Source organism: Heptranchias perlo, chromosome 7, assembly GCF_035084215.1.
Source record: "Heptranchias perlo isolate sHepPer1 chromosome 7, sHepPer1.hap1, whole genome shotgun sequence".
Taxonomy (NCBI): domain Eukaryota; kingdom Metazoa; phylum Chordata; class Chondrichthyes; order Hexanchiformes; family Hexanchidae; genus Heptranchias; species Heptranchias perlo.
In genome coordinates this window covers 83,619,210-83,646,337 of record NC_090331.1, presented here as the reverse complement: position 1 = coordinate 83,646,337, position 27,128 = coordinate 83,619,210, and the positions used below count along the sequence as shown (strand labels likewise).

The window sequence follows — 27,128 nt, the reverse complement described above, 5'->3', positions numbered from 1 at the left end:
TTGTCGAACAGTCACAAAAGGACTTGGGAACTGAGAGATGGGCAGAGTGCAAGTCGGATAAAACTGTCTTCAGTTACACCTGGCCAACGCCCACATTCTTAACCCTCAAATAACCATATCGTAGCTTAGTCGCATCATAAATAAAGATAAAGGCTAGAATAACTGGAGAGACTGGAGAAGCTGGGATTGTTCTCCTTAGAGCAGAGAAGGTTAAGGGGAGATTTAATAGAGGTGTTCAAAATTATGACTGGTTTTGATAGAGTAGATAGGGAGAAACTGTTTCCACTGGCAGGAGGGTTGGTAACCAGAGGACACAGATTTAAGATAATCGGTAAAAGAACCAGACGGGAGATGAGGAGAGTTTTTTTTACGCTTACGTTATGATCTGGAATGCACTGCCTGAAAGGGTGATGGAAGCAGATTTAATAGTAACTTTCAAAAGGGAATTGGATATGTACTTGAAAAGGAAACATTTGCAGGGCAATGGGGCATGAACGGAGGAATGGGACTAATTGGATAGCTCTTTCAAAGAGCCGACACAGACATAATGGGCCGAATAGCTTCCTATGCTGTATGATTCTATGATTCTATAATTCTATGAATTGCTTTAATTTCAATACATGGAGACATGGGGGGTAATCTGTCTGAGTTCACACTCTCAAAGGACAACCCAGATCAGATGGTTGCAGCAGTGCCCGTGAGGTTCTGGTGTTTGATGTTGTCAGGTGAGGTTCCCCGTCACAAGTATATATGGAAACCTACCCCCCTTATTTATCTGTAAATGAAGGATATAAGGAGAGGATTGATTTGGCTGCCTCCATGTCCTATAGCCTCTGGCTCTGTGTCCTACAGACAATTGTTGTCATGATGGAGTGATCAACATGTTGAATAAACTCTCAGATAGAGTAGTGGGCGGGAAACCCTGGAAACATTGAGAAACAATTGGATGTTGCAATGGGGAGATGATACGATCTCTCTGGATGGTTCTCCCCTGGCTGGCCTCCCATCTTCCACCCTCCATAAGCTTCAGCTCACCTAAAATTCTGCTGCCCATATCCTAACTCGCATCAAGTCCCATTCACCCATCACCCCTGTGTTCGCTGACCTACATTGGCTCCAGATCCGATTTTAAAATTCTCATCCTTATTTTTAAATCCCTCCATGGCCTCGCTGCTCCCTATCTCTGTAACTTCCTCCGGCCCTACAATCCTCTGAGATTTCTGCCCTCCTCCAATTCTTGCCTCTTGCACATCCCCGATTTTAATCACTCCACCATTGGTGGCTGTGCCTTCAGCTGCCCAAGGCCTAAGCTCTGGAATTCCTCCCCTAAACCTCTCTGCCTCTCTACCTCTCTCTCATCCTTTGAAATATTACTTAAAACCTACCTCTTTGACCAAGCTTTTGGTCCTACAATTTTGTCTTTTAAAAAGCATTTGGACAGTTACATGGGTAAGATGGGTATAGAGGGATATGGGCCAAGTGCAGGCAATTGGGACTAGCTTAGTGGTATAAACTGGGCGACATGGACATGTTGGGCCGAAGGGCCTGTTTCCGTGTTGTAAACTTCTATGATTCTATGATTCTCTGATTAATTGGCTGTAAAGCACTTTGGGATGTCCTGGGGTTGTGAAAGGCGCTATATAAATGCAAATCTTTCACATGATCCACCTAAAGTCCATCCTAGGTGCCAGGAAGTAACCAATTTGATTTTCCAATAGTTGATTTTGTTTTAATTTGTTCTTGGGATTTGGGTGATGCTGACAAGACTGCATTTATTCCCCATCCCTAGTTGACTTGGAACTCCTGGATCACTTGCTGGGCCAGTTCACAGGTCATTAAGTGTCAACAGCCGAGTGCAGTCCGGACCGGGTGGGGGTCAGAGGTTCCCTTCGCTGAAAGACATTAAGGAACCAGTTGTAATTTTACAACAATCCAACAGCTTTCATGGTCCCTTTTTCTTTCTGTTGCCGGCTCACAAATTAACCATCTTGTTGAATTCATATTCACAACTCAACAAGTCTGGTAACTTGTGGGCCAGCATCCAGTTTAAAGGTACATTCATGAATGTTTGACGTGCTTATGTGGCAAATTTAAATGTTAGGAGTTTATAGTGGGGTGGGTGGAAAGATGTCATAGTGGCAATATCGAGCAAATTTAGTACAATTTATTGCAACATAAATTAAAATGGAGAGTTTTTGCATAATATTATAGGTGACTAACAAAAATTTTTTTAACAACCATTGGAAAGAAGATAGATGTATCCCAGGACGTTATGGGAGGTTAGGGAGGAAATTGCGGGTCCCCTAGCAGAGATATTTGAATCATCGACAGCTACAGGTGAGGTGCCTGAAGATTGGAGGGTAGCAAATGTTGTGCCTTTGTTTAAGAAAGGAGGCAGGGAAAAGCCTGGGAACTACAGACCGGTGAGCCTGACATCTGTAGTGGGTAAGTTGTTAAAGGGTATTCTGAGAGACAGGATCTACAGGCATTTGGAGAGGCAGGGACTGATTCGGAACAGTCAGCATGGTTTTGTGAGAGGAAAATCATGTCTCACAAATTTGATTGAGTTTTTTGAAGGGGTAACCAAGAAGATAGATGAGGGCTGTGCAGTAGACGTGGTCTACATGGACTTTAGCAAAGCCTTTGACAAGGTACCGCATGGTAGGTTGTTACATAAGGTTAAATCTCACGGGATCCAAGGTGAGGTAGCCAATTGGATACAAAATTGGATTGACGACAGAAGACTGACGACAGGTGGTTGTAGAGGGTTGTTTTTCGGACTGGAGGCCTGTGACCAGCGGTGTGCCTCAGGGATCGGTGCTGGGTCCGCTGTTATTTGTTATTTATATTAATGATTTGGATGAGAATTTAGGAGGCATGGTTAGTAAGTTTGCAGATGACACCAAGATTGGTGGCATTGTGGACAGTGAAGAAGGTTATCTAGGATTGCAACGGGATCTTGATAAATTGGGCCAGTGGGCCGATGAATGGCAGATGGAGTTTAATTTAGATAAATGTGAGGTGATGCATTTTGGTAGATCGAATCGGGCCAGGACCTACTCCGTTAATGGTAGGGCGTTGGGGAGAGTTATAGAACAAAGAGATCTAGGAGTACAGGTTCATAGCTCCTTGAAAGTGGAGTCACAGGTGGATAGGGTGGTGAAGAAGGCATTCAGCATGCTTGGTTTCATTGGTCAGAACATTGAATACAGGAATTGGGATGTCTTGTTGAAGTTGTACAAGACATTAGTAAGGCCACACTTGGAATACTGTGTACAGTTCTGGTCACCCTATTATAGAAAGGATATTATTAAACTAGAAAGAGTGCAGAAAAGATTTACTAGGATGCTACCGGGACTTGATGGTTTGACTTATAGGGAGAGGTTGGATAGACTGAGACTTTTTTCCCTGGAGAGTAGGAGGTTAAGGGGTGATCTTATAGAAGTCTATAAAATAATGAGGGGCATAGATAAGGTAGATAGTCAAAATCTTTTCCCAAAGGTAGGGGAGTCTATAACGAGGGGGCATAGATTTAAGGTGAGAGGGGAGAGATACAAAAGGGTCCAGGGGGCAATTTTTTCACTCAAAGGGTGGTGAGTGTCTGGAACGAGCTGCCAGAGGCAGTTGTAGAGGCGGGTACAATTTTGTCTTTTAAAAATCATTTGGACAGTTACATGGGTAAGATGGGTATAGAGGGATATGGGCCAAGTGCAGGCAATTGGGACTAGCTTAGTGGTATAAACTGGGCGACATGGACATGTTGGGCCGATGGGCCTGTTTCCATGTTGTAAACTTCTATGATTCTATTCTATAGAAGATATATAAATTGTTTCAACTAAATAGGTTAGGGAGGACCAGGGGTCACACTCTCAAGCTATGTACGGCCAGATCTAGGTTAGATGTCAGGAGGTGGTTCTTTCCCCAGAGAATAGTGGGCCTGTGGTACAGGCTGCCGGCTCATGCGGTGGACACTGATTCGCTGAATTCCTTCAAGCGAGTGTTGGACCTATTTCTGGCTGCTGCACTGATCACCTTCTACAAGAGGTAGTCACTGCATAACATTAATCAGGCCCAGAGTAATCTCCCGGACTAGTTTCAATTGCCTAAGGGGGTCAGAGAGGAATTTTCCAGATTTTTCCCCTAACTGGCCTATGTTTTTCTCTGTTTTTTCATCTCTCCCGGGAGATCACATGGTTTCGGGTGGGCTAGGGAGTGTCCATACTGTGATGCACAAGGCAACGCAATTGTGTGGGACAGGCTGGATGGACGAGAGGGTCTTTTCCTGTCCGATATTGTTCATATGTTCATATGTTTCGTATGTAAGAAGAAAAACACAGACTTAAACATTTAACCAATGGAACAAAAAGAACATTTTCCAACAACTCAATATATGTGATAGAGAAAATAAATTTTATTATAAAGATGTGGCTGCATCCTGATAAAAGTGCAAGTGATTGGTTAATATTTGTTAATGGTCATGACTCAGACTCGTGTGAAGATTATTGCAGGCCACCTTTTCTCAATATGGGCACTATGTCATCTTGTTTCCAATGACTGGGACCTTCCCATCAGTCATGACCATTAGCACTTAACAAATTCCACACTGTGTCTCTCATAGCACTTTGGGATAAAAACCATCAGTCTCTGGGATTTGTTTGTTTTGGGCCTGACGAGCACCTCTACGTCAGTGATGTTCAAGGTAATAAATCTACCAGGATTGTATCTGATTATAGAGGGGATGTTACTCGTGTGTTCTCCAGTGAATACTCGAAGGAGTGGTCATTTGACCCAATCCTTATGCAGCATCGGCAATGATGGGAGTGGTGAGCACCAGGGTAAGGTATGGTGAGGGCTTTGCCACCCTGTGTGCATCACCAGCTTCAGGAGAGGAGGAGTAAGGGGAGGAAAAAGTGGAGAAAGAGGAAGATCCCATTTGCAGGGTGGCTAGATTAATCCTCCACTTTCCTCAATGAAAGACTGAAGTGAAATATTCCCGAGACATCAGTCAGTCCTTTTTTTCTATCGTTCAGTGTCCCTGTGTTTTTATGTCTATGAACAAAGTGCTGCTGGATTATGTCCCCCTCTTCCCCACAATTCCCTCCAACTCCAAATTCTAGAATTGATCCAGATGTGCTCATGACTCCCCCCACTTCCTCCCACCCCCCACCCCCCCTCCCCATTCTTTACCTCTGATTTCACCTCTGGCCTTGGAATCAATTTACAAAGTATATGCTTAACAAGCTGGAGACCAGAACACCCGACCACAGAGCTACAATGGTCGGAGCAGAGTTACGGAAATGTTTATTATCGATGTGCTCTATAATGGTCGTCACAGCAGCCATGGTTTCCTCGCAGGTAGCCTGAATTTGATCCTCTGGGAGGATGAAATGATATGTCCCATTGTCACGGAGCTCAAACGTGTAGGAGAATTCAATCCCAAGATCAGCTGCCCAGTCACAAGATGTGCCAGATGCATAATCTGTAAAACAGAACAACATTCCAATGCAGTAACGTGAATCTACACTGTATCCCTCCAAGGCCAATATATCCTTCCTGAGTTGCAGTGCCCAGAACTGGGTTTTTCCAATACCTTCTTTATTTTTCCTCTTTTCCACCAGTTTTCATTGACTGCATGCTGGGGGTACATGCCCACTGGCACTGGGACCCCAACCAAATGGGCATTCTTCATATGTGAGCCAAGACAATGAGCATCAGCAGGCTATTCGACTGTGGGGGCATCACAGTTGAGCCCGATTAGTCATATTTTTGAGTTATCACAGTAGTCAGTCTTTTTGAATTCCCATCACCAGCTGCACTTTTGATGCGAGATGATGACAGTTATACAAATAATGTCACTCAGCTGATTTAGGAGCATCTGGAGTAAAGTAGAATTAGTAACAGGAATATAACTGAAGTATGGAAAGGATTAAACTTACAGAGAACATGTGAAGTAGGTCCCACTTTAAACGCTGTCCTGTGCTTCTGGTACAAAGCATCTGCTGCTTTTCGTCCAACATTCACCTGGAAAGTGGTAAACAGGATGATCGCACAGGATAAAATTCAAAGTTTAAAAGAACAATCCTTATTAGTATTTTCTTCCTTTTCTAGCTCATCCATTGCTCCCTCACGTATGCGTTGGCCCTCATTCAATGGAGAAAGGGGGATGGTCGAAATACATCCGACCATTGCATGCAACTTGCGACATGTATCTAGTAGGACCAATGCTCCATCCTGCCCTCTAGGGAGCAGTGTCTCCAGTCCCATCACCAGTGTGATCCACAGTGAGTTACTAAGTTTGAACTGTGCTAAAGATTGAAATAGACCTCCCTGGTCTTAGATGCACTTTTTGATTCAAAAATAATTGATTGGTCTAATTGCTCACTGTGTGGTTTCGAATAGATGTAATGAATATTCCAACATGTTTTTTGATGGAGAGGAGCCCACAGCTACACCTTGTGTTTTAATCAGCACTCAGTCCCGAATCCGTATAACAGGCTGGAATGTCCATTATTACCATGGGTGGTTGGTGAGTGTTTCTGGAGTAAGTTTACTGTACATCAGCGCCCTCCGTCTTAACCAGGCTCATGTGTTATCTGCAGAGCTGATGGAACAGGAGTAAAAGGAGGTTTCGATTCCCCCACTTGTGATGACATCTCACCATTTCCTCGTGGTTGCTGACTGTGGTGTTCGTGTATCCGTATGGGGTAAGAATCAGCTGACCATAGGAGTGAATGGTCAGGTAGCATAAGATATCGGGCAGATGGCTACGGAGAAAATCAGCAACCGCTTTAGTCTCAGGTTCAGACTCCAGTGCTGAACCGCAGTGGATGATTGAACGGCAGTTTCTAGAAGCCCCAACACCTGCAAAAAATGATGAAATACATGGTTTGAAAAGAAGGATCCATATCTGCAAAGCAGCAACAAGGAGATTTGTACAATTACCACCACATCGTGGTCCCTGCTGAGTGTATACAGACCCTGGGCAGTTTATTCAAAGTATAATTTCTAGCTGTATTTTTTGGAATGCTTTGGTGTCTGTGAATGTGTTAAATTCTATCCCTTAAGTCTCAGACTGTCTTAGACCATTCACCCATCAACCCAGTGCTCGCTGACCTACACTGGCTCCCAGCCCAGCCTCGATTTTAAAATTCTCATTCGCGTTTTCAAATCCCTCCTTGGCCTCGCCCCCTCTCCAGCTCTAACCTCCTCCAGCCCTACAACCCCCGAGATCTTTGCGCTCCTCCAATTCTGGCCTCTTGCGTATCCCCGATTTCCATTGCCCCACCATTGGCGGCCGTGTCTTCAGCTGCCTAGGCCCTAAGCTCTGGAAATCCCTCCCTAAACCTTTCCACCTCTTTAGTGCTCTCCACCTTTAAGACGCACCTTAAAACCTACCTCTTCAACCAAACTATTGGTCACATATCCTAATACCTTCTTATGTGGCTCAGTGTCAAATTTTGTCTGATAATGCTCCTGTGAAGCGCCTTGGGACATTTTACTACGTTAAAGTCGCTATATAAATGCAAGGTGTTGTGTGACACTTCAGTGCAAATATACAAGGACCACAGCAAGCATTTTATTTTGCTTTTCCTCTTGTCCAAGTGGGACTGTGAGGGGGAGGGTGTATTTGTGTAGATCAGAGTCATCGAGGGTGGGGGAATGCAACATTTTTTATCACCCACTATCGGCTCTCCCAGGCAAGGTGAGAAGCACAGACTAAATTCAGAGTAAAACTCCCTGTGAACAATGTGCCTTGTTCCCAGTTTGAGAACCGGGCCAGTGTAAAATTTTCCACTTCAACCACCAGTTGTCATTATGGACTCTCTCTTAATGAGATTGAGAATTTTGTTTTAAATCAGTTTTCAGCTCACAGTTTATGTCCAATGGAGACCATGCTAAATTTATTTCATGTGGGACCCTTACAGTCTGGTAGGACAAATCCTCATGTTAACACTGGTGCATAAACCCATTCCCCACATCATAGCCACTAGATGGAGTCTGTGTATCAATTTTCCGAACACATTTTAACATTAAGTGTGACCATTTGTAACTAGTGCTTCAAGAACACACTGGCTAACTGAAGGTTTGTGAAAAGATCACCAGTAGTGATGGGGGTCCCTTGATATGAATAAGCCTGTGCTGTTTGTGTTACTAAACGTGACTTGACTTGGTGTGTTTCACTGTCCCCGCCCAATCTCTGAAACATACCATCTGGCCAATTGTATAATCTATAAAGTGAATTTTCCAATGATTACATATTAGTGAACAGATGAGAAAAAAAAGAGAAACTCAACAAACCAATTCACCATAAAAAAACAGCGAATAGTGGGTCTGAAAGACACTTCTTCCCTCTCTTTCACTGCCTGTCTAACATCCTGTCCCATCCTGGCCCCCAGGACTACTGTACTGACCCCTCTGACCACCTGTGATTAATATGCTGACCACTGTCTCTAATACACTGTCACAATCAGCCTGTGTAGAATTGGATGAACAGATAGAATGGGACTAACGACAGACAGATAGATTTAGATCCACAGATACATATACAGGCAGATAGTTTCTGCAGACAGATGCAGCATATATACAATAGACAGTGCTAGATTCAAGTATAGCTGAATGGATAGGTACATAAGATAGACAGAAAAATAAAGATGGAGTAATTAATGGAAAGACATTATACAGATAGATGGTGGACTGATTCATAAATCGAGACTGATATTCAGATATGTGGCTACAGATACAGAAGAGGAGGGGAAGGTGTCTGAGCTCCACTTACTGCACCATTTTGCATCAAAATTCCTGTTGAGATCAGTCCCAAAACATGTGCAGTTCTCACAGGGAGACATGGATTTTCTCCATAGACGATCCTGGAGATGGAGAAGAAAGCTGAACATTACTGTGGACACAGAAATGATGAGATACACCTGGAAAGGTTTCACAGACGAGCTGTCGGGACATTTTGGGACAGTGACACTATATAAGAACACATAATCTGGGATTGTACTTACTGTTGTCCAGGAGTAAATGTACCCATCAATGTTCAGAACCGGCAGAATGTAAAAGTCAATGTTTTGGAGGAAGCGATCTGTTTTAGGGTCTGCTGTGTACGTCTCTAATACCTGTCACACACACACACACAAAATGAGATAGAAAGAGATGATTGGAAGTATTCGGTGGAGTGTTATTTCGGGAGCATCTGCCTGACTGTAACCAGTGCTATAGTTGACCTGGGAATACCTGGGTTTCAAAAGTCGGAATGAGTTCCATTCCTCAGCACTGATATTCCTCATCATGATAAGCAAATAATTCACTCAAAAATCAGGCAGATTCTTCAACATTTGTTAATCCTTCAGTCCAGGACCCATTCACTGTGCAGGGCAATTGGTCTCTAATGGTGAAGGATTTACTCCTGAATATCATTTAATTCCAGGTTTTCTGAGCTTCTATCATCTGCCCTTGTTCTTTTCCCTGGATCATCGCAAAGATTTTTGACAGACACCCCACCAATTCCATTCACGATTTCAAACAAAATGGATCAAGTTCATTCCTTGATCCTCTCCCAATAAGAACAGATTCTGCTCCTTAATCTACCATCAATGAAAGTCTCCATTTTATTATTTTGAGCTTTGGGACGGGTAGATCTTGACTTTGGGCGATAGCAAATCGGCAGCCCGTTTAACATCTCTTCCGATTGAAGTCAATGGAAATAAAGATTGGAGATGTAAAATGGGCTGCTGATTGGCTATCACCCCGTTTTATAATATTGCACAGAGTGAAGATCTAACCTGCTGTGTCCTACACTATTAGGCCTTTCAGTGCGGTTTATACATTTTTTTTTAAGTAGTTCATTGCACCTGGTCTTAAATCGTTCTTTTTGAATCATTTCCACCATCTCTATTTTTTTAATAAGTACAGTGACCAAAAATGGACAATTCTCCTCCCAGTGCGTTCTCAGAAATTAATTTGTGTACCAGTATGACCTCCCAGGGCTCATCCTCTATCAGCCTCCTTGTCGTCTAATGGTCTACTCTATTGCCTTGGTAATTGTTGGCATATGATGGGATAATGTTTTGATGACATCTTTCTTCCTGAGCTATCTCATTTAATGATGCATTATGTAATTGCATGTTATTTTTACAAATCCAGTGTGAATTATCTTGTACTTCTCCCTTTCAAGTCTCACTTACCGCTCTCTCTGACCGATACCTTCCTCGGGGCAACATCCTGCTTTCCACCCACAATTTCTCATTATCTGCAAACGTAGACATTCTAGATACAGCATACCCTCATTAGAGTCAAAGAGAAGTCCAAGCGACCGGTCCCTGAGGAACTTTTATGTTTGATCAGCCAGATATCTGACATGCTTAGAAACTCATCGCCATGTTTAAGAGTCTCTGACTCAACTTACTGAGAAATGTACGTGTGTAGAATGTACAAAGTGTGCTTGGTACAGAGTGCACACACACTCCTGATTGAGTCACGTCCCACTTAACCCATGGCCAGAAAGCTTGGGCTCAAGTTGACCCAGCTCAGGTTTAGGGACCCCTTCCTCCCCAATCATGTGCAGTGTTAATGATGGAGCTTAAACTCTGCAGCTTACTAGTACAGAGCACTAATTGGCTCTCTGCTGATTGATTGAAAGCTTGGCTTTTTGTAAGTGGGAATTTGTCGTTTCCATCATACTGGATTCTGTCTGCTTTCTTTGGATCTACTGCCACCTGTTGACTCAGATTGACATTGCATGACCGTTCTTTTTATCTGAAGACTTGTTCGGTTTCCCTTCCACAGCTTTAAGCTGCTGATAAGTTTGAAGGTGACATTTTATCTGTTGGCAAAGTCTTTTTTTGTGTGTGTATAGGCCATCAATATTCCAAAGGGTCAGTGGTAGCACTCTCACATCGGAGTCAGAAGGTCATGGGTTCAAGCTCCACTCCAGAGATTTGAGCACATAATCCAGGCTGACACTCCAGTGCAGTACTGAGGGAGTGCTGCACTGTCAGAGGTGCAGTCTTTCAGATCAGACATTAAGCCAAAGCCCTCTCAGGTGGATGTAAAAGATTTCACAGCACTATTTTGTCCTGGCCAATGTTAATCCCTCAACTAACTTGACTAAAACAGATTATCTGGTCATTCTCTCATTATTGTTTGTGGGATCTTGCTATGCGCAAATTGACTGCCGCCATTTCTACATTACAACAGTGACTACACTTCAAAAATACTTCATTGGCTGGAAGGCACATTGGGACATCCTGAGGTCGTGAAAGGCGCTATATAAATGCAAGCCTTTCTTTTTTCTAAACTCAAAGCTGTTGCCATGTGTAGAGCATACGTAAGCTTTCTGCTGCTTGCCTTGAGGACTATTTGGAGCCAATTTGGCAGAATGGCAGGTCCCAGTGACGAGTATTCCCCTCCCAAGTAAGCCAGATTAGCTGGTCGGCCATCAACAGTGCCCTGGAGTACAGCATATATTGGAGGATGGAGCTGATTTTGCAATTACATCACCGGGTCATCTTGCAGCCACCTTGAGCAAAGAGGTCCCATTTAATGTCCCACATTCCTAAGTGAGGGTAGTCACTAAGCTAGGTGTTAAACATCTGCCCAGTGCAGGTTTGAGCCCTCGCTAGGTGCACAGCAACATGACACGACTTAGCATGAGACCTATTCTACTGGTCCCAGTACCTAATACAAATTATCACCATTGGTTGCTGCCCTCTGTCCCCTATTGTGAAGCTGGTTCATTATCTGCCTTGCGATCTGCATCATCCCTACTGTTCATAGAGACTTGGGGCTCAATTTTAAAATCAAATTGCAGTGCGTTGGCGGCGGGGGGGACTGAGAAAATGGTGAAAATCCTAACCGGGTTCGGAAGCCGGTTCCAACCTGCCGACTTCCGGGGTTGCCACAGACGTGTTTGTGTGCGTGCCCTCTTCACAAATCCAGAAGTCCCGCCGGCAATTAAAGCCCGCAGGATCATAGTTAAAGAACCAAATATACCTCATTGAGGTACATAAGGTACTTTATTCCGACCTAGTAGATAGTTAAAACGATTTTAAACTTACCTGGGCGGCTTTCCCACGGCTTCCAATTCACAGCGTGAAGGGCTGGATCAGGCAAAAATGAACTAAATAAATTAAATAAAAAACCATTGCACAAAGTTAAAAAACAAAATACCTTTCCACTCTGCTCCAATGTCCGATATCTCCCTCTCCGATGTCCCTCTCAGCCCCCGATGTCTCCCTCTCCGCTCTCCCCCTCTCCCCCCGATCTCCCTCTCATCCCCCCGATCTTCCACTCGCCCTCCAATCTCCACCTTTGTCCCCCTGATCTCCCCCTCTGCCCCCCCGATGTATCCCTCTCCGATCTTCCACTCTCCCCCCCCGATCTTCCACTCTCTCCCACTCTCCCCCCACCCCCGATGTCTCCGATGCGATCGCAATGTAAGTTTTTTTTTCGGGTTCGCCACGCGCACCTTCACCCCCCCTGCTGCCAACCTGCCACCATTTCAAAATTGAGCCCTTGAGCTCTCCAACACTGAAAGCTGTTGAGAGGATTGTGACTGAAATGGTTTATTTGTAGAGCTACAAAAAGGAGATACTCACCTCCTTCACAAACCACTGACAGAAAGCAGGAGCAATCCACTCTCTGGCATGAATTCCACAATCCATCCAGATAATCTTCTTGGGCTTATCGGGTTTTCTGCTGATCTACGGACAAAACAGATGAAAGGGGAAAATTTCGGGTGAAGTGAGGACTACTCATGGTAACTGGACAGCCCAGACACACAGAAACAGAACGTGCAATAATGGTTGTGCCTCCCAATGTTGCAATTAAAAACACCAGGACATCACATGGTTTCCAATAATTAGAAGACCTGAGGAGGAGGAAACTGAAACTCACCACAAAAGGGAGGCAATCCAAAATTAGCATAGGAGATCAGTGGTCCACCCAACACAGCAAAAGGGGTTTAGTTTCAATTCACTATAAGAGGGCACCAGACTCACCACAATCAGGCAGCAGATTTACAGTAAAGAGTAAAGCTATTGGCCAGGATTTTCCACTTCTGCGTTCCTGGTACCTCGGGAGTGCATGTTGGGAAATTCTGCAACCCCCACCCGGGCCTGTGATTTTCTGAGTGTTCGTTGGTCGGAAAACCACGGACTAGGGGTATGGAATTTCCTGATGTATGTCAGGAAATATTTTGCCCAAGTGCAAAATTCCCAGCTGTTGTCTGCTGTTCTTCTGAGACTAGGGACTAAAATAAAAACCAGTCCAAATGGGAAATAGTATTATAGGAAGCACTTTGTGGCATTAAACTCCCTCTCCCCTATTGGACACTGTTGGTGTATGTCTGGGTCCTACACACTGAGCATTCTCGACGCACATCTTAAGAAACTATAGGAACAGGAGTAACCCATTCAGTCCCTCGTGCTTGTTCTGCCATTCAGTTAGATCATGGCTGACCTGTATCTTAACTCCATTTAACCCCTTGGTTCTGTAACCCTTAATGTCCTTACCGAACAAAAATCTATCAATCTCAGTTTTTAAATTATCAGTTGCCCCCCCCCCCCCACTCAGCCTCAACAGATTTTTGGTGGAGAGAGTTCCAGATTTCCACTCCCCTTTGTGTGAAGAAGTGCTTCCTGACATCACCCCTGAACGGCCCAGCTCTAATTTTAATTTTAAGGTTAGCTCTGGACTCCGTACCAGAGGAAATAGTTTCTCTCTATCTACCCTATCAAATCCTTTAATCATCTTAAACACCTCAATTAGATCACCCCTTAATCTCCTATACTCAAGGGAATACAAGCCTAGTCTATGCAACGTGACCTCGTAATTTAACCCTTTTAATCCTGGTATTATTCTGGTGAATCTACGCATTATAGGCCTCATAGCATGGTAAACTTCTATTGCCTCAATCATATCTTTGAGCAGATTTTACATAGCATTACGTAGTATTTACAGCACAGAATAAGCTTACACTTTCTGTCCATTGATAATGAATGAGTGGCAATCTAGCCTTAAAACATAGTTGTTAAAATTCCTGCAACACATGGGATGATCTACAGCCAACTGACTGTATTCCCCTCTGCCCCACCATGAAATCTCCTGTGAGGAAGTCTTTCACCTTAGTGGCTAAATTCCAAACCCATGCAAACGGCTATTATTCTCCTGTAATGGAGCTTCCCATCCTAACTATGACCTGGTTTAAAGTAAGGTCCAGGATCAGTGGATGATGACTGTCTTACTCTAATGGGTGAAACTGTGTGGTTTAATGAGTTGTAATCCTGTTCTTTAACCTCTTGGACCTGTGTGGAGACAGAATGGATGAAGATCCGAATTCCGATTGGGGTTTGGGGTGGGGGGTTACTCTTATTCTTAATGCTAGAATGTTTTGGTTTCATTGCCTCAGACCATTCCCATAAGTGAGCCTTTGTTCTGTATTTTCACAGTGTGCTTTCACTAGGTAAAGAAAGAAATTTCACAACCTCAGGACGTTCCAAAGAGCTTTACAGCCAATGAAGTACTTTTTTGAAGTGTAGTCACTGTTGTAATGTAGGAAATGCGGCACAGCAAGATCCCACAAACAGCAACGTGATAATGACCAGATAATCTGTTTTTAGTGATGTTGGTTGAGGGATGAATATTGGCCAGGACACTGGGGAAAACTCTGCTGTTCTTTCTCAAAATAGTGCCATGGGATTTTTTACATCAAACTGAGAGGGCAGACAAGACCTCGGATTAACAGCTTATCTGAAAGATGGCACTTCCAACAGTGCAGTGCTCCCTCAGTATTACACTGGGAGTGTCAACCTAAATTTTGTGCTCAAGTCTCTGGATCAGAAGCGAGAGTGACACCACTGAGCCACAGCTGACATTCAAATTAGTAGTGTGCCCAGGGATTGGAATGAGAACCCTCTTCACTTTATTTTGGCTTACTAATTTTATCAAGTGCCCTCGCAGATCTTCCTTGACATTGGAAGGTGATAGAATGATACTTCACTAAACTGACTTCTACTTTAACTGCCAAACAACTTTATTAAACAGGAACAGAATAAGTGAACGGTAGCAATGACACAGTGTAGAATTTACAGTAGTTATTGAACTTAACTATCTGCAAATAAGTAGAAAATAGTGAATGGTATGACTGCTGAGCTGAAGTACTTATTCTATTCTCACCACCCATAAAAGCAATATGGCCTGACTATTACTGTCCAAAGAGCAATGGCAAGAAGTTGAGCTACATGGAATTGTCATATGGGTGCAACAGGGTCGGGGGGCCTGTGTGACAGGTTCATTGTTGGGATAGTGTTTGCGGAGGGAGGTTATGAGAGAACAAGTAATGAGAGGAAAAGGAGGCAGAACAACTGAGTACATCGGACTCTGGATACCTTCAGATAATACATCGGCCGTTTCTGGTAGGTTATTCCCAGCTGATGCTGTGTCACCAACTCCTTGTAATTTTCCTTCATTTGTTCCATCCAGTAATAGATCTGAGTGTTTGAGGGAGAAACAGTGAAGGATATTTTGAGACACTAAATGGAAAACGAGACAATACTTTCCTCCTCTTGTATCAGTCTTACCTCTTCCATTGGGTGATACTTGATGTAGCTGTGTGCTCTAGAATTGATGGGCTGCTTATCGTCACTCTGTATCCGGCTGTCCAGGAGATCTTGAATATTTTGTATTAAAACACCGTAGAATCAGAGAAAGACATGTTAGTGCAGGCTCAATTTTAGGGGGCAATTGTAGTGCGTTGGGAATCGCGGAAACCCCATTCGGGTTCAGAAGCCGGCTCCAACCCGCCGACTTCCGAGTTTCCTAGCAATTAAAGCCAGCGGGATGACAGTTAAAGACCCAAATATACCTCATTGAGGTACTTAAAGCACTTTACCTGTGACAGATGAAGTAATCGTAACGATTTTTAACTTACCTGGGCGGCTCGCCCTCTGTTTCTGATTCACGCTGGATCAGGGAAAAAGAAACTAAATAAATTACATAAAACACCATACAAGAAAGTTAAAACACAAAATGAACCTACCTTTCCACCCTGCTCCGACGTCCGATGTCTCCCTTTCCGATCTCCCCCTTTCATCCCCCCCGCGATGTCCTCCCAAGGTCCCCCTCTTCATTCCCCCCCCCGATGTTCTCCCGAGGTCCCCCTCACCCCCCCTGATCTTCCCCTCTCCCCTCAATCTTCCCCTCAATCTTCCCCTCCCCCCCAATCTACCATTCTCTCCCCCCCGATCTTCCACTCTCCCCCCCAATCTTCAATTCTCCACCCGCCCACCCGGTCTTCCAGTCCAGCGCTGGGTGACGTCTTGCCCTCTCTCTCCCCCCTCCCCCTTGCGTGCAGCTCCTGACGGCAGCCAGCCGGAAAGCCAGTGAGGACATTAATCATCATCAGTCAACATGCAATCGCGTCGGAAACGGTAAGTTTTGTTCATGCGGGTTTGACACGAGCACCTTTATCCCCCCCGCCCCACTGCCAACCCACCACCATTGCAAAATCGACCCCAAAGACTTGCATTTATATAGCACCTTTCACAACCTCAGGACGTCCCATGAAATATTTTTGAAGTGCAGTCACTCTTGTAGGAAACGTGGCAGCCAATTTGTACACAGCAAGGTCCCACAAACAACAATGAGATAATGACCAGATAATCTGCTTTAATGAGGTAGGTTGAGGGATAAATATTGACCAGGACACCGGTCTGGACCAGGGATGGGGAGAGTGGGAGAGTGAGGGCCTTATCTGAAAAGTGCTGACTGTTTAGATGGATCTGAGCTGAGAGTTGACACATTGATGAGAAAGTAATGGATAACCAATCCTGTTGGAACGGCTGGTGGCATCCATGTCTGTGATGTCATTGTCTCGTTCCTGCACTTGATGAAGGGAATGGTGAACGGTGATCATCAGCACAAGTGAAAGAAGCTCACTGCCCTTCTGGTATCACGCGAGAACATGATAGAGGACTGAGAAAGATAACTTCAGTCCAACTTGCCTAAAATATCAAAAATACCATTTGTTTTCTCACTCTCTCACCTCAGTCGTCAAAACTCATGCATTTGCTGGTAACACTGACTAGCTGGGAAATCTGTTCCACACATTCAATGAGTTTGAGTCTGTGCCCCTGTTAGAGTTAATGATTTAAATAGTGTTCAGTATACTGTATCAAACATTCTAAAACTTCCGCTGAGTCTTTTCTGCAGTGTAAACATTGAGTTTTCTTGGTCTTGCCTTGCAGGGTGAGTACCTAATCCTAAATATTGGACTAACTGCTCCTCCACAGTTTCTAGCTTCTTGCCATTGCCTGATCTATCTTTCTTAGAACCAAAGTGGATGACCTTACACTTCCCCACATTGAATTCCATCCGCTACAGTTTTGCCCACTCACTTATTGTATTGATGTCCCTTTGCAACTTTCTGCTCCCATCTACACTATTTACTGTGCCTTCTAACTTAGTGTCGTCAGCCAACTTGGATATTCCTTCATCTAAGTCATTTATAAATATAGTGAAAAGCTAATGCCCCAGTACAGATCTCTGGGGGACACCACTAGTCACATCCTACCAATTTGAGAGCATGCCATTATCCCTACTCTGTCTCCTACCTCCTAACCAATTCCCTACCCATGTCAATAGGTTGTCTCCAATTCCATGCGCTCTCACTTTAGTTAACAGGAATGTCTTATTTTATTTTTACACAATGACAATTGCAGGAAGTGCATTAACATTAGGCTCAAGCGAGTTGGGAAAGTGCAGCTGCAGTCATTCTGTCTATTGATGTGTGAAACGACAGACAGTAGTAGTGGTACCACTCTGCTTATAAAAAAGGAAAAACTTGCAAATGTTTTATTATTTGGAGTTGCACCTACTTGTATTGAAGGGCCCTTTCCTTCAGTTCACCTTTAACTGTACCAAGTGCTGAGGCTGGGACTCGAGCATGAACTTCGCCATGAGGTTGAATTCCCTCTGGGAACTGGGGGCTCCATAAATCAATCTGCACCAAATAAAACAACACAGATCCTCAGTAATCTTAAGAATAACAATGACCATGACAACTCATCATAATCCTCCTGATCTTTAATAGTAAATATTTAACAAATGACTTCAATGTTCTTTGTGCTTTACTCGATGTGACGGTAATCATCTTGTGACTAACACATTGACCTGTTTTTCAGATTTTGTCCATGAGCTTTGATTAATAAACCCAAGGCCAAAGTACAAAGAGATTCCTTTGATGTAAACTAAAGTTGTTTGTCTCTTGTGCAGTGCTGTAAGGAAATTTCAATTTTGTAGCTTAATCTCTTGCCATTGCACAATATTTTTCCACCCATAGTTCCTACAGTACAATAGTAACTACACTTCAAAAGGACTTCATTGGCACGTCCTGAGGTCGTGAAAGGCACTATTTAAACGCAAGTTCTTTTTTTTCTTTCTCTAATTGAAGATTGTATTCCACGTTGGGCTTTAGTAGTCAGTGACAATTGAAAATATGTTAGTGGACCAAACTAAGTTCACCGAGGATCAACGTTTGGAGTTGGGTTTCTGTTTTCTTGTGTTGCTCCTCCTAAACCTTGAAAGTTGCACTGACTTGAAATCCTGCATACCATTCAAATGGGAAAAGGCAAATTCCAAAATATTTAAATATATCCGTGTCTAAACACAAGCAGTGACGGGGCACACTACTGCACCGTGAGGAGATGCTCAGATTCATTACACCACATCTTGACAATAACAAAGACCGAGGAAGCATCAAGGCGACGTATTAGGATACTGCAACAAGCCTACTGGGATTGGACAATGAGCCTGACGATCCTTCAGAGGCCCCAGCGTACGCCTTATGCAGCCTCTTAATAGAAATGGAACCAACACCAGAAGGTCAGTACCACTTGATCAGGTCCCCCGAACTCATCTCAGAACCTACCTGCTCTTCCTCTGCCAGTTGTTTCAGAAACTCCACCTGCTCGGAATCCGTCGGGATGAGTCGGAGCACTTGGTCCCTGAAATGAGAAGTTCCTTTTCACAATTCCAGTTTCTTCTTGTGTGTAACATGTTACTTAATCACAATCACTAAGTGCCACTCTCTCTGGTACCGGGAACAATACTTTTGTTTGATAACGCTCCTGTGAAGCACCTTGGAACCTTTTACTACGTTAAAGGCGCTATATAAATGCAAATTGTTGTTGTTTTTATAAAAGAAAGAAAGACTTGCACTTGTGTAGCGCTTTTCACTAACTACTGGACATCCCAAAGCACTTTACAGCCAATGAAGTACTTTTGAAGTGTAGTCACTGTAGGAAATGCAGCAGCCAATTCACACACAGCAAGGTCCCGCAAACAGTAATGTGATAATGACCAGATAATCTATTTTGGTGATGTTGGTTGAGGGATAAATATTGGCCAGGACACCGGGGAGAACTCCTCTGTTCTTCTTTGAAATAGTGCTGTGGGATCTTTTACATCCACCTGAGAGGGCAGACGGGGCCTCAGTTTAACGTCTCAGCCGAAAGACAGCACCTCTGACAGTGCAGCACTCCCTTAATACTGCACTGGGAGCGTCAGCCTAGATTCATGTCTCTGAAATGGGTCTTGAACCCACAACCTCTGACACGAGAGTGCTACCACCTACATACAGTAGAGTCTGTTTAAAACCCACCACCGGCCATTTGGATGTAAACTGAGCCAATAGCGGACAATCCAGGTCCGATGATGGAGATAGTGTGGCCAGACTGAAACTGGATAATGGAGAAATGGACAGAGTGAATCCTGGTAATGGGATACGCCTGAAAAGGGATCTGTTAGTGGATTACTTCAACACACACCTGCATCTTTTTAATGAGCTGTTTCACCACACAAGCCAAGAATGGCTGCAAAAATGCTTGAGAAAGTTAAAAAAATCACTGAGTTACTGGATGGGAAGATCTATAGTAACTGCAGATTTATTGTCCAACATTCAAGCAAATACTAATTCATCTTAATCTTCACTGATAAGATAGCAGAAATATTTTTAGTTACTCACCAATTGGATTGTGCCTGAAAGCCATATGTAATGAAGGGGAAAATCACCAGAACAGAGACAGACCATGGTATCAGTGAGCAGGTTTGACTGGGGACCTCCATAAACAGCCACAAAAGGACTTTGGAACTGATACCAGAGCAGAGCGCATGTTAGATAAATCTGTCTTCAATTATAACGACCCTCCACACTCAAAGTGCCAAAACATTTAACACATAAATCACCATGCTACAGCTGGGTTACACCTCACAGAAAGTAAGAAAGAACTTGCTTTTCTATAGCACCTTTCACGACCTCAGGACATTCCAAAATACTTTACAGCCAATGAAGTACTTTAGAAGTGTAGTCACTATTGGAATGTAGGAAACGCAGCAGCCAATTTGCAAACAGCAAGGTTCCACAAACAGCAACGTGATAATGACCTGATAATCTGTTTTCATGATGTTGGTTCAGGGATAAATATTGGCCAGGACACTGGGGAGAACTCCCCTGCTCTTCTTCAAAACAGTGCCATGGGATCTTTTACGTCTACCTGAGAGGGCAGACAGGGCCTCAGTTTTTTTATTCGTTCATGGGATTTGGGCGTCGCTGACAAAGCCAGCATTTATTGCCCATCCCTAATTGCCCTAGGCACCGGACATGACAAAGGCAAACCAAACCCAGTCGACCCTGCAAAGTCCTCCTCACTAATTTCTGGGGACTTGTGCCAAAATTGGGAGAGCTGTCCCACAGACTAGTCAAGCAACAGCCTGACATAGCCATACTCACAGAATCATACCTTTCAGCCAACGTCCCAGATTCTTCCATCACCATCCCTGGGTATGTCCTGTCCCACCGGCAGGACAGACCCACCAGAGGTGGCGATACAGTGATATACAGTCAGGAGGGAGTGGCCCTGGGAGTCCTCAACATTGACTCTGGACCCCATGAAATCTCATGGCATCAGGTCAAACATGGGCAAGGAAACCTCCTGCTGATTACCACCTATCGCCCTCCCTCAGCTGATGAATCAGTCCTCCTCCATGTTGAACACCACTTGGAGGAAGCACTGAAGGTAGCAAGGGCACAGAATGTACTCTGGGTGAGGGACTTCAATGTCCATCACCAAGAGTGGCTCGGTAGCACCACTACTGACCAAGCTGGCTGAATCCTGAAGGACATAGCTGCCAGACTGGGCCTGCAGCAGGTGGTGAGCGAACCAACACGAGGGAAAAACTTACTTGACCTTGTCCTCACCAATCTACCTGTTGTAAATGCATCTGTCCATGACGGTATTGGTAGAGTGACCACCGCACAGTCCTCGTGGAGACGAAGTCCCGTCTTCACACTGAGGACACCATCCAACGTGTTGTGTGGCACTACCACCTTGCTAAATGGGATAGATTCAGAACAGATCTAGCAGCTCAAAACAAGGCATCCGTGAAGCACTGTAGGCCATCAGCGGCAGCAGAATTGTATTCCAGCACAATCTGTAACCTCATGGCCCATCATATTCCTCACTCTACCATTACCAACAAGCCAGAGGATCAACCCTGGTTCAATGAGGAGTGTTGAAGAGCATGACAGGAGCAGCATCAGGCGTACCTAAAAATGAGGTGCCAACCTGGTGAAGCTGCAACACAGGACTACATGCATGCTAAACAGCGGAAGCAACATGCTATAGACAGAGCTAAGCGATTCCACAACCAACGGATCAGATCAAAGCTCTGCAGTCCTGCCACCTCCCTACCTAACAGCACTATGGGACTACATTCACCACAGGGACTGCAGCGGTTCAAGAAGGCAGCTCACCACCACCTTCTCAAGGGCAATTAGGGATGGGCAATAAATGCTGGCTTTGCCAACGACGACCACATCCCATGAATGAATAAACAAAATTGCACTGTAACCCTGTTTGAAGGGGTGTTTTGCTGACTTTGCATAACATGCACCCCATAAGCATTTACACCAACTCAATATAGAGAAATGACTTTCAGCTATAGTGTTTGGGTGCAAAATGTCCCATGAATGTATGCATGCAAGAAATTTTGTGGTGGAAAATGATCATAGCCCTTGAGGCAATTATGAAAAAGCCACTTCATGAAATCGCCAATATGATTACAGGTGTTAAATTGCAAAAGTCCAGTTTGACATTAGGACAAATAAAGGCTCAAGGCCGTATGTATCCAAGGAGTTGAGTTGAAACTAATGGCAAAGATGGTCAAATAACGATGTTCACAGTGTCCTGTTCCTGATGTTGGAAGCCAGGCTAGGTGAGATGACAACAGAAACTGAGAAAGACCAGTCCTTGCAAACATTTAAATCCCTGATCTTGGAAGGATGTCTAAATATGAAATCTGGAGGAAACTAATGTTGGTAAAAATGTAACTGGCACAACTCACCTGTAGCCTTTTTGGTGAAGCACACTCTTCAAGTGCAGAGCTCCTCAAAGAAATCTTCATAAGATCTGCAAATAATTTGGTGCAGGGGTGGGGGTAATATCTCGTACAGCCCATCCTCCTCATGTGCTACCTCAATGACGTCATTGGAAAAGGAAACGGGGCGCAGGGCAAGATGGACTGCCAATTCACCATCGCCCGACTTTGTATTACTGGCCAAGACAAATTTCTATCCCAGTGTTCCAAAAGCCATAAAGCTCCTACACTGAACCTTGACCCAAAAAATTACAGAAGGTAATTACAGAGACCGCTGTACTTCCATCTCACTGATCCTTACAAGCACAAGCTGAAAAGAAGCTTCGACCATCATCGTCACAATTACAGGTATTATGCCTTTAAAATGTCTCACGTTAAACAGCAGATTCTGTTTTACAATTGTTCTCATACCAAGCAGTTTCCCACATAATTACTAAAGAGATGTATCTTTATGTAACGGTCTTCTAGTATCTTGTCATTTTACACTTAAACCTCTGGCCCTGTAATACTATCATTTGGCTCACTCCAGACATGTCCTGAAAACACTTCCTGTAAATAGTTTACAAGAGGCACCAATTGCTGCTAATTTGATGTGTCCCCCCTCCCCTCCCCTCCCCCACCCATCGTCCACCCACCAACAAGAGTTTCAAAGTTACACCCATAACATTAACAATTCTTTAGAGGAAGCAACTGCTCAGTGCAATAGATGAGGAAGCTCAGCAATTATAGGAATATATGAACAGGAATAGGCCATTCAGCCCTTCGAACCTGTTCCGCCATTCAATTAGATCATGGTTGATCTGTATCTTAACTCCATTTTAAATTGACCCCCAGCCTCAACAGCTTTTTGGGGGAGAGAGTTCCAGATTTCCACTACCCTTTGTGTGAAGAAGTGTTTCCTGACATCACCCCTGAATGGCCCAGCTCTAATTTTAAGGTTATGCCCCCTTGTTCTGGACTCCCCCACCAGAGGAAATAGTTTCTCTCTCTCTACCCGATCAAACCCTTTAACCGCCTTAAACACCTCAATTAAATCACCCCTTAATCTTCTATACTCAAGGGAATACAAACCTAATGACTGCATTTCAAAAATAACCTGAGCTATGAAGCTTGGGAGATACAGGTATGCTATAAATGCAAACTATTACAGTATAAACAGGAAACTGTAACATCCACAGTTTGTAAACCAAAGATAGGAAAAGAATCAGAGGTAATGGGTAATTTTAACCTATTAAAATTTATTTTTGGTCCGACCAGGTCTGTAATGAGATGTGGAGGGGGCGGAGAAAAAGAGAGGCAGAATTTATTGCTTTTAAAGGAAATCCATGGTCTTTCCTGACACGATGTGGCTTTGGGAATTCACACTTTTGGTTTGGTGTGATGAGGTGTCGCCACTCTTGTGACTATCGAATGATTTTTTTTCCTTCCACTAAAAGTGTTAGCTGTGGCTCAGTGTGTAGCACTCTCCCCTCTGGGTTATGTAAAGGCTCTGGGTTCAAGTCCCACTCCAGATTCTCACAGTACATAATCAAGGTTGATCCTCCAGTGCAGTACTGAGGGAGCACCGCACTGCTGAAGGTGCTGTCTTTCAGATGACGTATTAAACTGAGGCCTTATCTGCCCTCTCAGGTGGTGTAAAATATCCCATGGTACTATTTTGAAGAAAAGTAGGGGTGATCTCACCAGTGTCCTGGCCAATATTTATCCCTCAATCAACATCACCTAAAAATAACAAATGATCTGGTCATTATCACATTCCTGTTTGTGGGATTTTGCTGTGTGCAACTATGAAAGAAAGACTTGCACCTTTCATGACCTCAGGACATCCCAAGGCACTTTACAACCGATGAAGTACTTTTGAAGTGTAGTCACTGTTATAATGTAGGAAAGGCGACAGCCAATTTGTGCACAGCAAGATCCCACAAACAGCAAAGTGATAATGAACAGATAATCTCTTTTAGTGATGTTGGTTGAGGGATAAATATTGGCCAGGACACTGGGGAGAATTCCCTTTTCTTCTTTGAATAATGCTATGGGAACTTTTACGTCCACCTAAGGGAGCCTCGGTTTAAAGTCTCATCTGAACGATGGCACCTCCGACACTGCAGCACTCCCTCAGTACTGCACTGGGACTGTCAGCCTTGATTACGTGCTCAAAGCTCTGGAGCGGGACTTAAACCAACAGCCTTCTGACTCAGAGGCGAGAGTGCTACCCACTGAGCCACGGCTGATAAATTGGCAGCTGTGTTTTCCTACATTACAACAGTGACTACACTTCAAAAGTACTTCATTGAACCTACGACCTTCTGATTCAGAGGTGAGAGTGCTACCGCTGAGCCACGGCTGACACCTAATACTCAATTCTGAGTTCCCTTGCATGCCGTTCATTGCAAGCATTCACCGGTTAAGCAGCATAGCCCCACCCCAAGAATCCAGTTGATGATTCTGGAAATTGGAAAGCAGTCTGTAATTTAACAAAATAGCACAGCATCTGTTGCTAGTTAATCACAGGCCTATAGTTCCACTTCACTTCATTGCTCTGACAGACGCAGAGCCAACTCCAAAGTCTATCCCGCCAGTCAAAATAAAGGGTGTTGGGAATCGTAGCAGATGAACGTTAAAAGAACCAGATGACTGGGTCATTTCAGTGCAGATGTGCGGGAATAGGCCCCTTACAAATGTATAATAATTAGTACTGCTATAAAAGCCAAGTACACTACCTGCCATATCATAAATCACAGCACTTTCAACCCACTGGCAGGCTCTTCATCTACCGGGTCCTTACTTTTTCCTAAACCAGATCCTTTCATAATAACACACCATGCCCCCGCCCCACCTTTCTGACCTTCTGGGATCCGATTCCTTAGGCGCTGGTAGTTCTCTACTACCTCAGCCCAGTGGCTATTTTTCATGCGCTAGGCCAGACGGCGAGTGTCACCAGACTATTCAATATGGAGGGCATCACAGCCAAGTCCAAGCCTCTTCACATCCAGGCTTCAGTACAAAGGCATTTCCCAGCAGGATTTATTGAATTGCAGTCACGGTCGGGAACCCTGGCTGATTAAACCCCTACCCACGCCCCCTCTTCCTAGCACAAGGCACTGAGGTCAAATGTAGCAATCCAACTGCTATCCTAGCCAAGGTCAACTAGCTCGACACACACCGGGGTTCAAACCCAAGATCGTCTGTCTGTAGAGCTTAATCGTACACCGGGTGGTAACTTTACGCACTAGACCATCGGGTCACTGTATAAAGTTACAAAACTCAGCTTATATTTTCAGAAAACATTTGATGAGTCTTTAGCAGGTAAACTGGGTTAAATCCAAACCAGCCCAGACTGATGGGATAATGGCCTCCTCTCTGGCAGCTGTAAGGGTTCTACATGAGATGAATTTGGCCTGTCTCAGCCCAGATCCCAACAGGCACAAGTCAATTTTCTGTACTCAGATGTTGTCTTTCTTCCACATCCCTGCTCCCAAAAACATAGAAACATAGAAAATAGGAGCAGGAGTAGGCCATTTGGCCCTTCGAGCCTGCTCTGCCATTCAATATGATCATGGCTGATCCTCTATCTCAATACCATATTCCCACTCTCTCTCCATACCCCTTGATGCCTTTTGTATCTAGAAATCTATCTAGCTCCTTCTTAAATATATTTAGTGACTTGGCCTCCACAGCCTCCTGTGGTAGAGAATTCCACAGGTTCTGAGTGAAGAAATTTCTCCTCATCTCAGTCCTAAATGTCCTACCCCGTATCCTGAGACTGTGACCCCTCGTTCTGGACCCCCAGCCAGGGGAAACATCCTCCCTGCATCCAGTCTGTCTAGCCCTGTCAGAATTTTATATGTTTCATGACATCCCCTCTCATTCTTCTAAACTCGAGTGAATACAGGCCGAGTCGACCCAATCTCTCCTCATACGACAGTCCTGCCATCCCAGGAATCAGTCTGGTGAACCTTCGCTGCACTCCCTCCATGGCAAGTATATCCTTTCTTAGTTAAGGAGACCAAAACTGCACACAATACTCCAGGTGTGGTCTCACCAAGGCCCTGCATAATTGCAGTAAGACATCCTTGCTCCTGTATTCAAATCCTCTTGCAATGAAGGCCAACATACCATTTACCTTCCTAACTGCTTGCTGCACCTGCATGTTTGCTTTCAGTTACTGATGTACAAGGACACCCAGGTCCCTTTGTACATCAACATTTCCCAATCTATCACCATTTAAATAATACTCTGCCTTTCTGTTTTTCCTTCCGAAGTAGATAACTTCACATTTATCCACATTATACTGCATCCGCCATGTATTTGCCCATTCGCTCAACTTGTCTAAATCACCTTGAAACCTCTTTGCATCCTCCTCACAACTCACGATCCCACCTAGTTTTGTGTCATCAGCAAACATGGAAATATTACATTTGGTTCCCTCATCCAAATCAATGATATATATTGTGAATAGCTGGGGCCCAAGCACGGATCCCTGCGGTACCCCACTAGTCACTGCCTGCCACCCGGAAAAAGACCCGTTTATTCCTACTCTCTGTTTCCTGTCTGTCGATCAATTTTCAATCCATGCCAGTATATTACCCCTAATCCCATGTGCTTTAATTTTGCACACTAACCTCTAATGTGGGACTTTATCAAAGGCCTTCTGAAAATCTAAATAAACCACATCCACTGGTTCTCCCTTATCT

At 44.2% G+C, this 27,128-nt stretch overlaps 1 protein-coding gene across 1 annotated transcript; it reads right to left on the bottom strand.

Annotated features, from left to right (window-relative positions):
* Nucleotides 1–5,193: 5,193 nt before the first annotated feature.
* On the bottom strand, nt 5,194–25,346 carry LOC137324054 (carboxypeptidase O-like). Its single transcript, XM_067988223.1, has 12 exons — nt 25,255–25,346; nt 18,929–19,004; nt 17,877–18,001; nt 15,932–15,963; nt 15,582–15,670; nt 15,390–15,491; nt 12,600–12,704; nt 9,009–9,119; nt 8,777–8,867; nt 6,659–6,861; nt 5,937–6,021; nt 5,194–5,479 (listed from the first exon to the last, which is right to left on the bottom strand). Exons 1-12 carry the CDS (start codon nt 25,344–25,346, stop codon nt 5,214–5,216), a joined length of 1,377 nt encoding a protein of 458 aa, XP_067844324.1. The 3' UTR covers nt 5,194–5,213.
* Nucleotides 25,347–27,128: the final 1,782 nt, after the last annotated feature.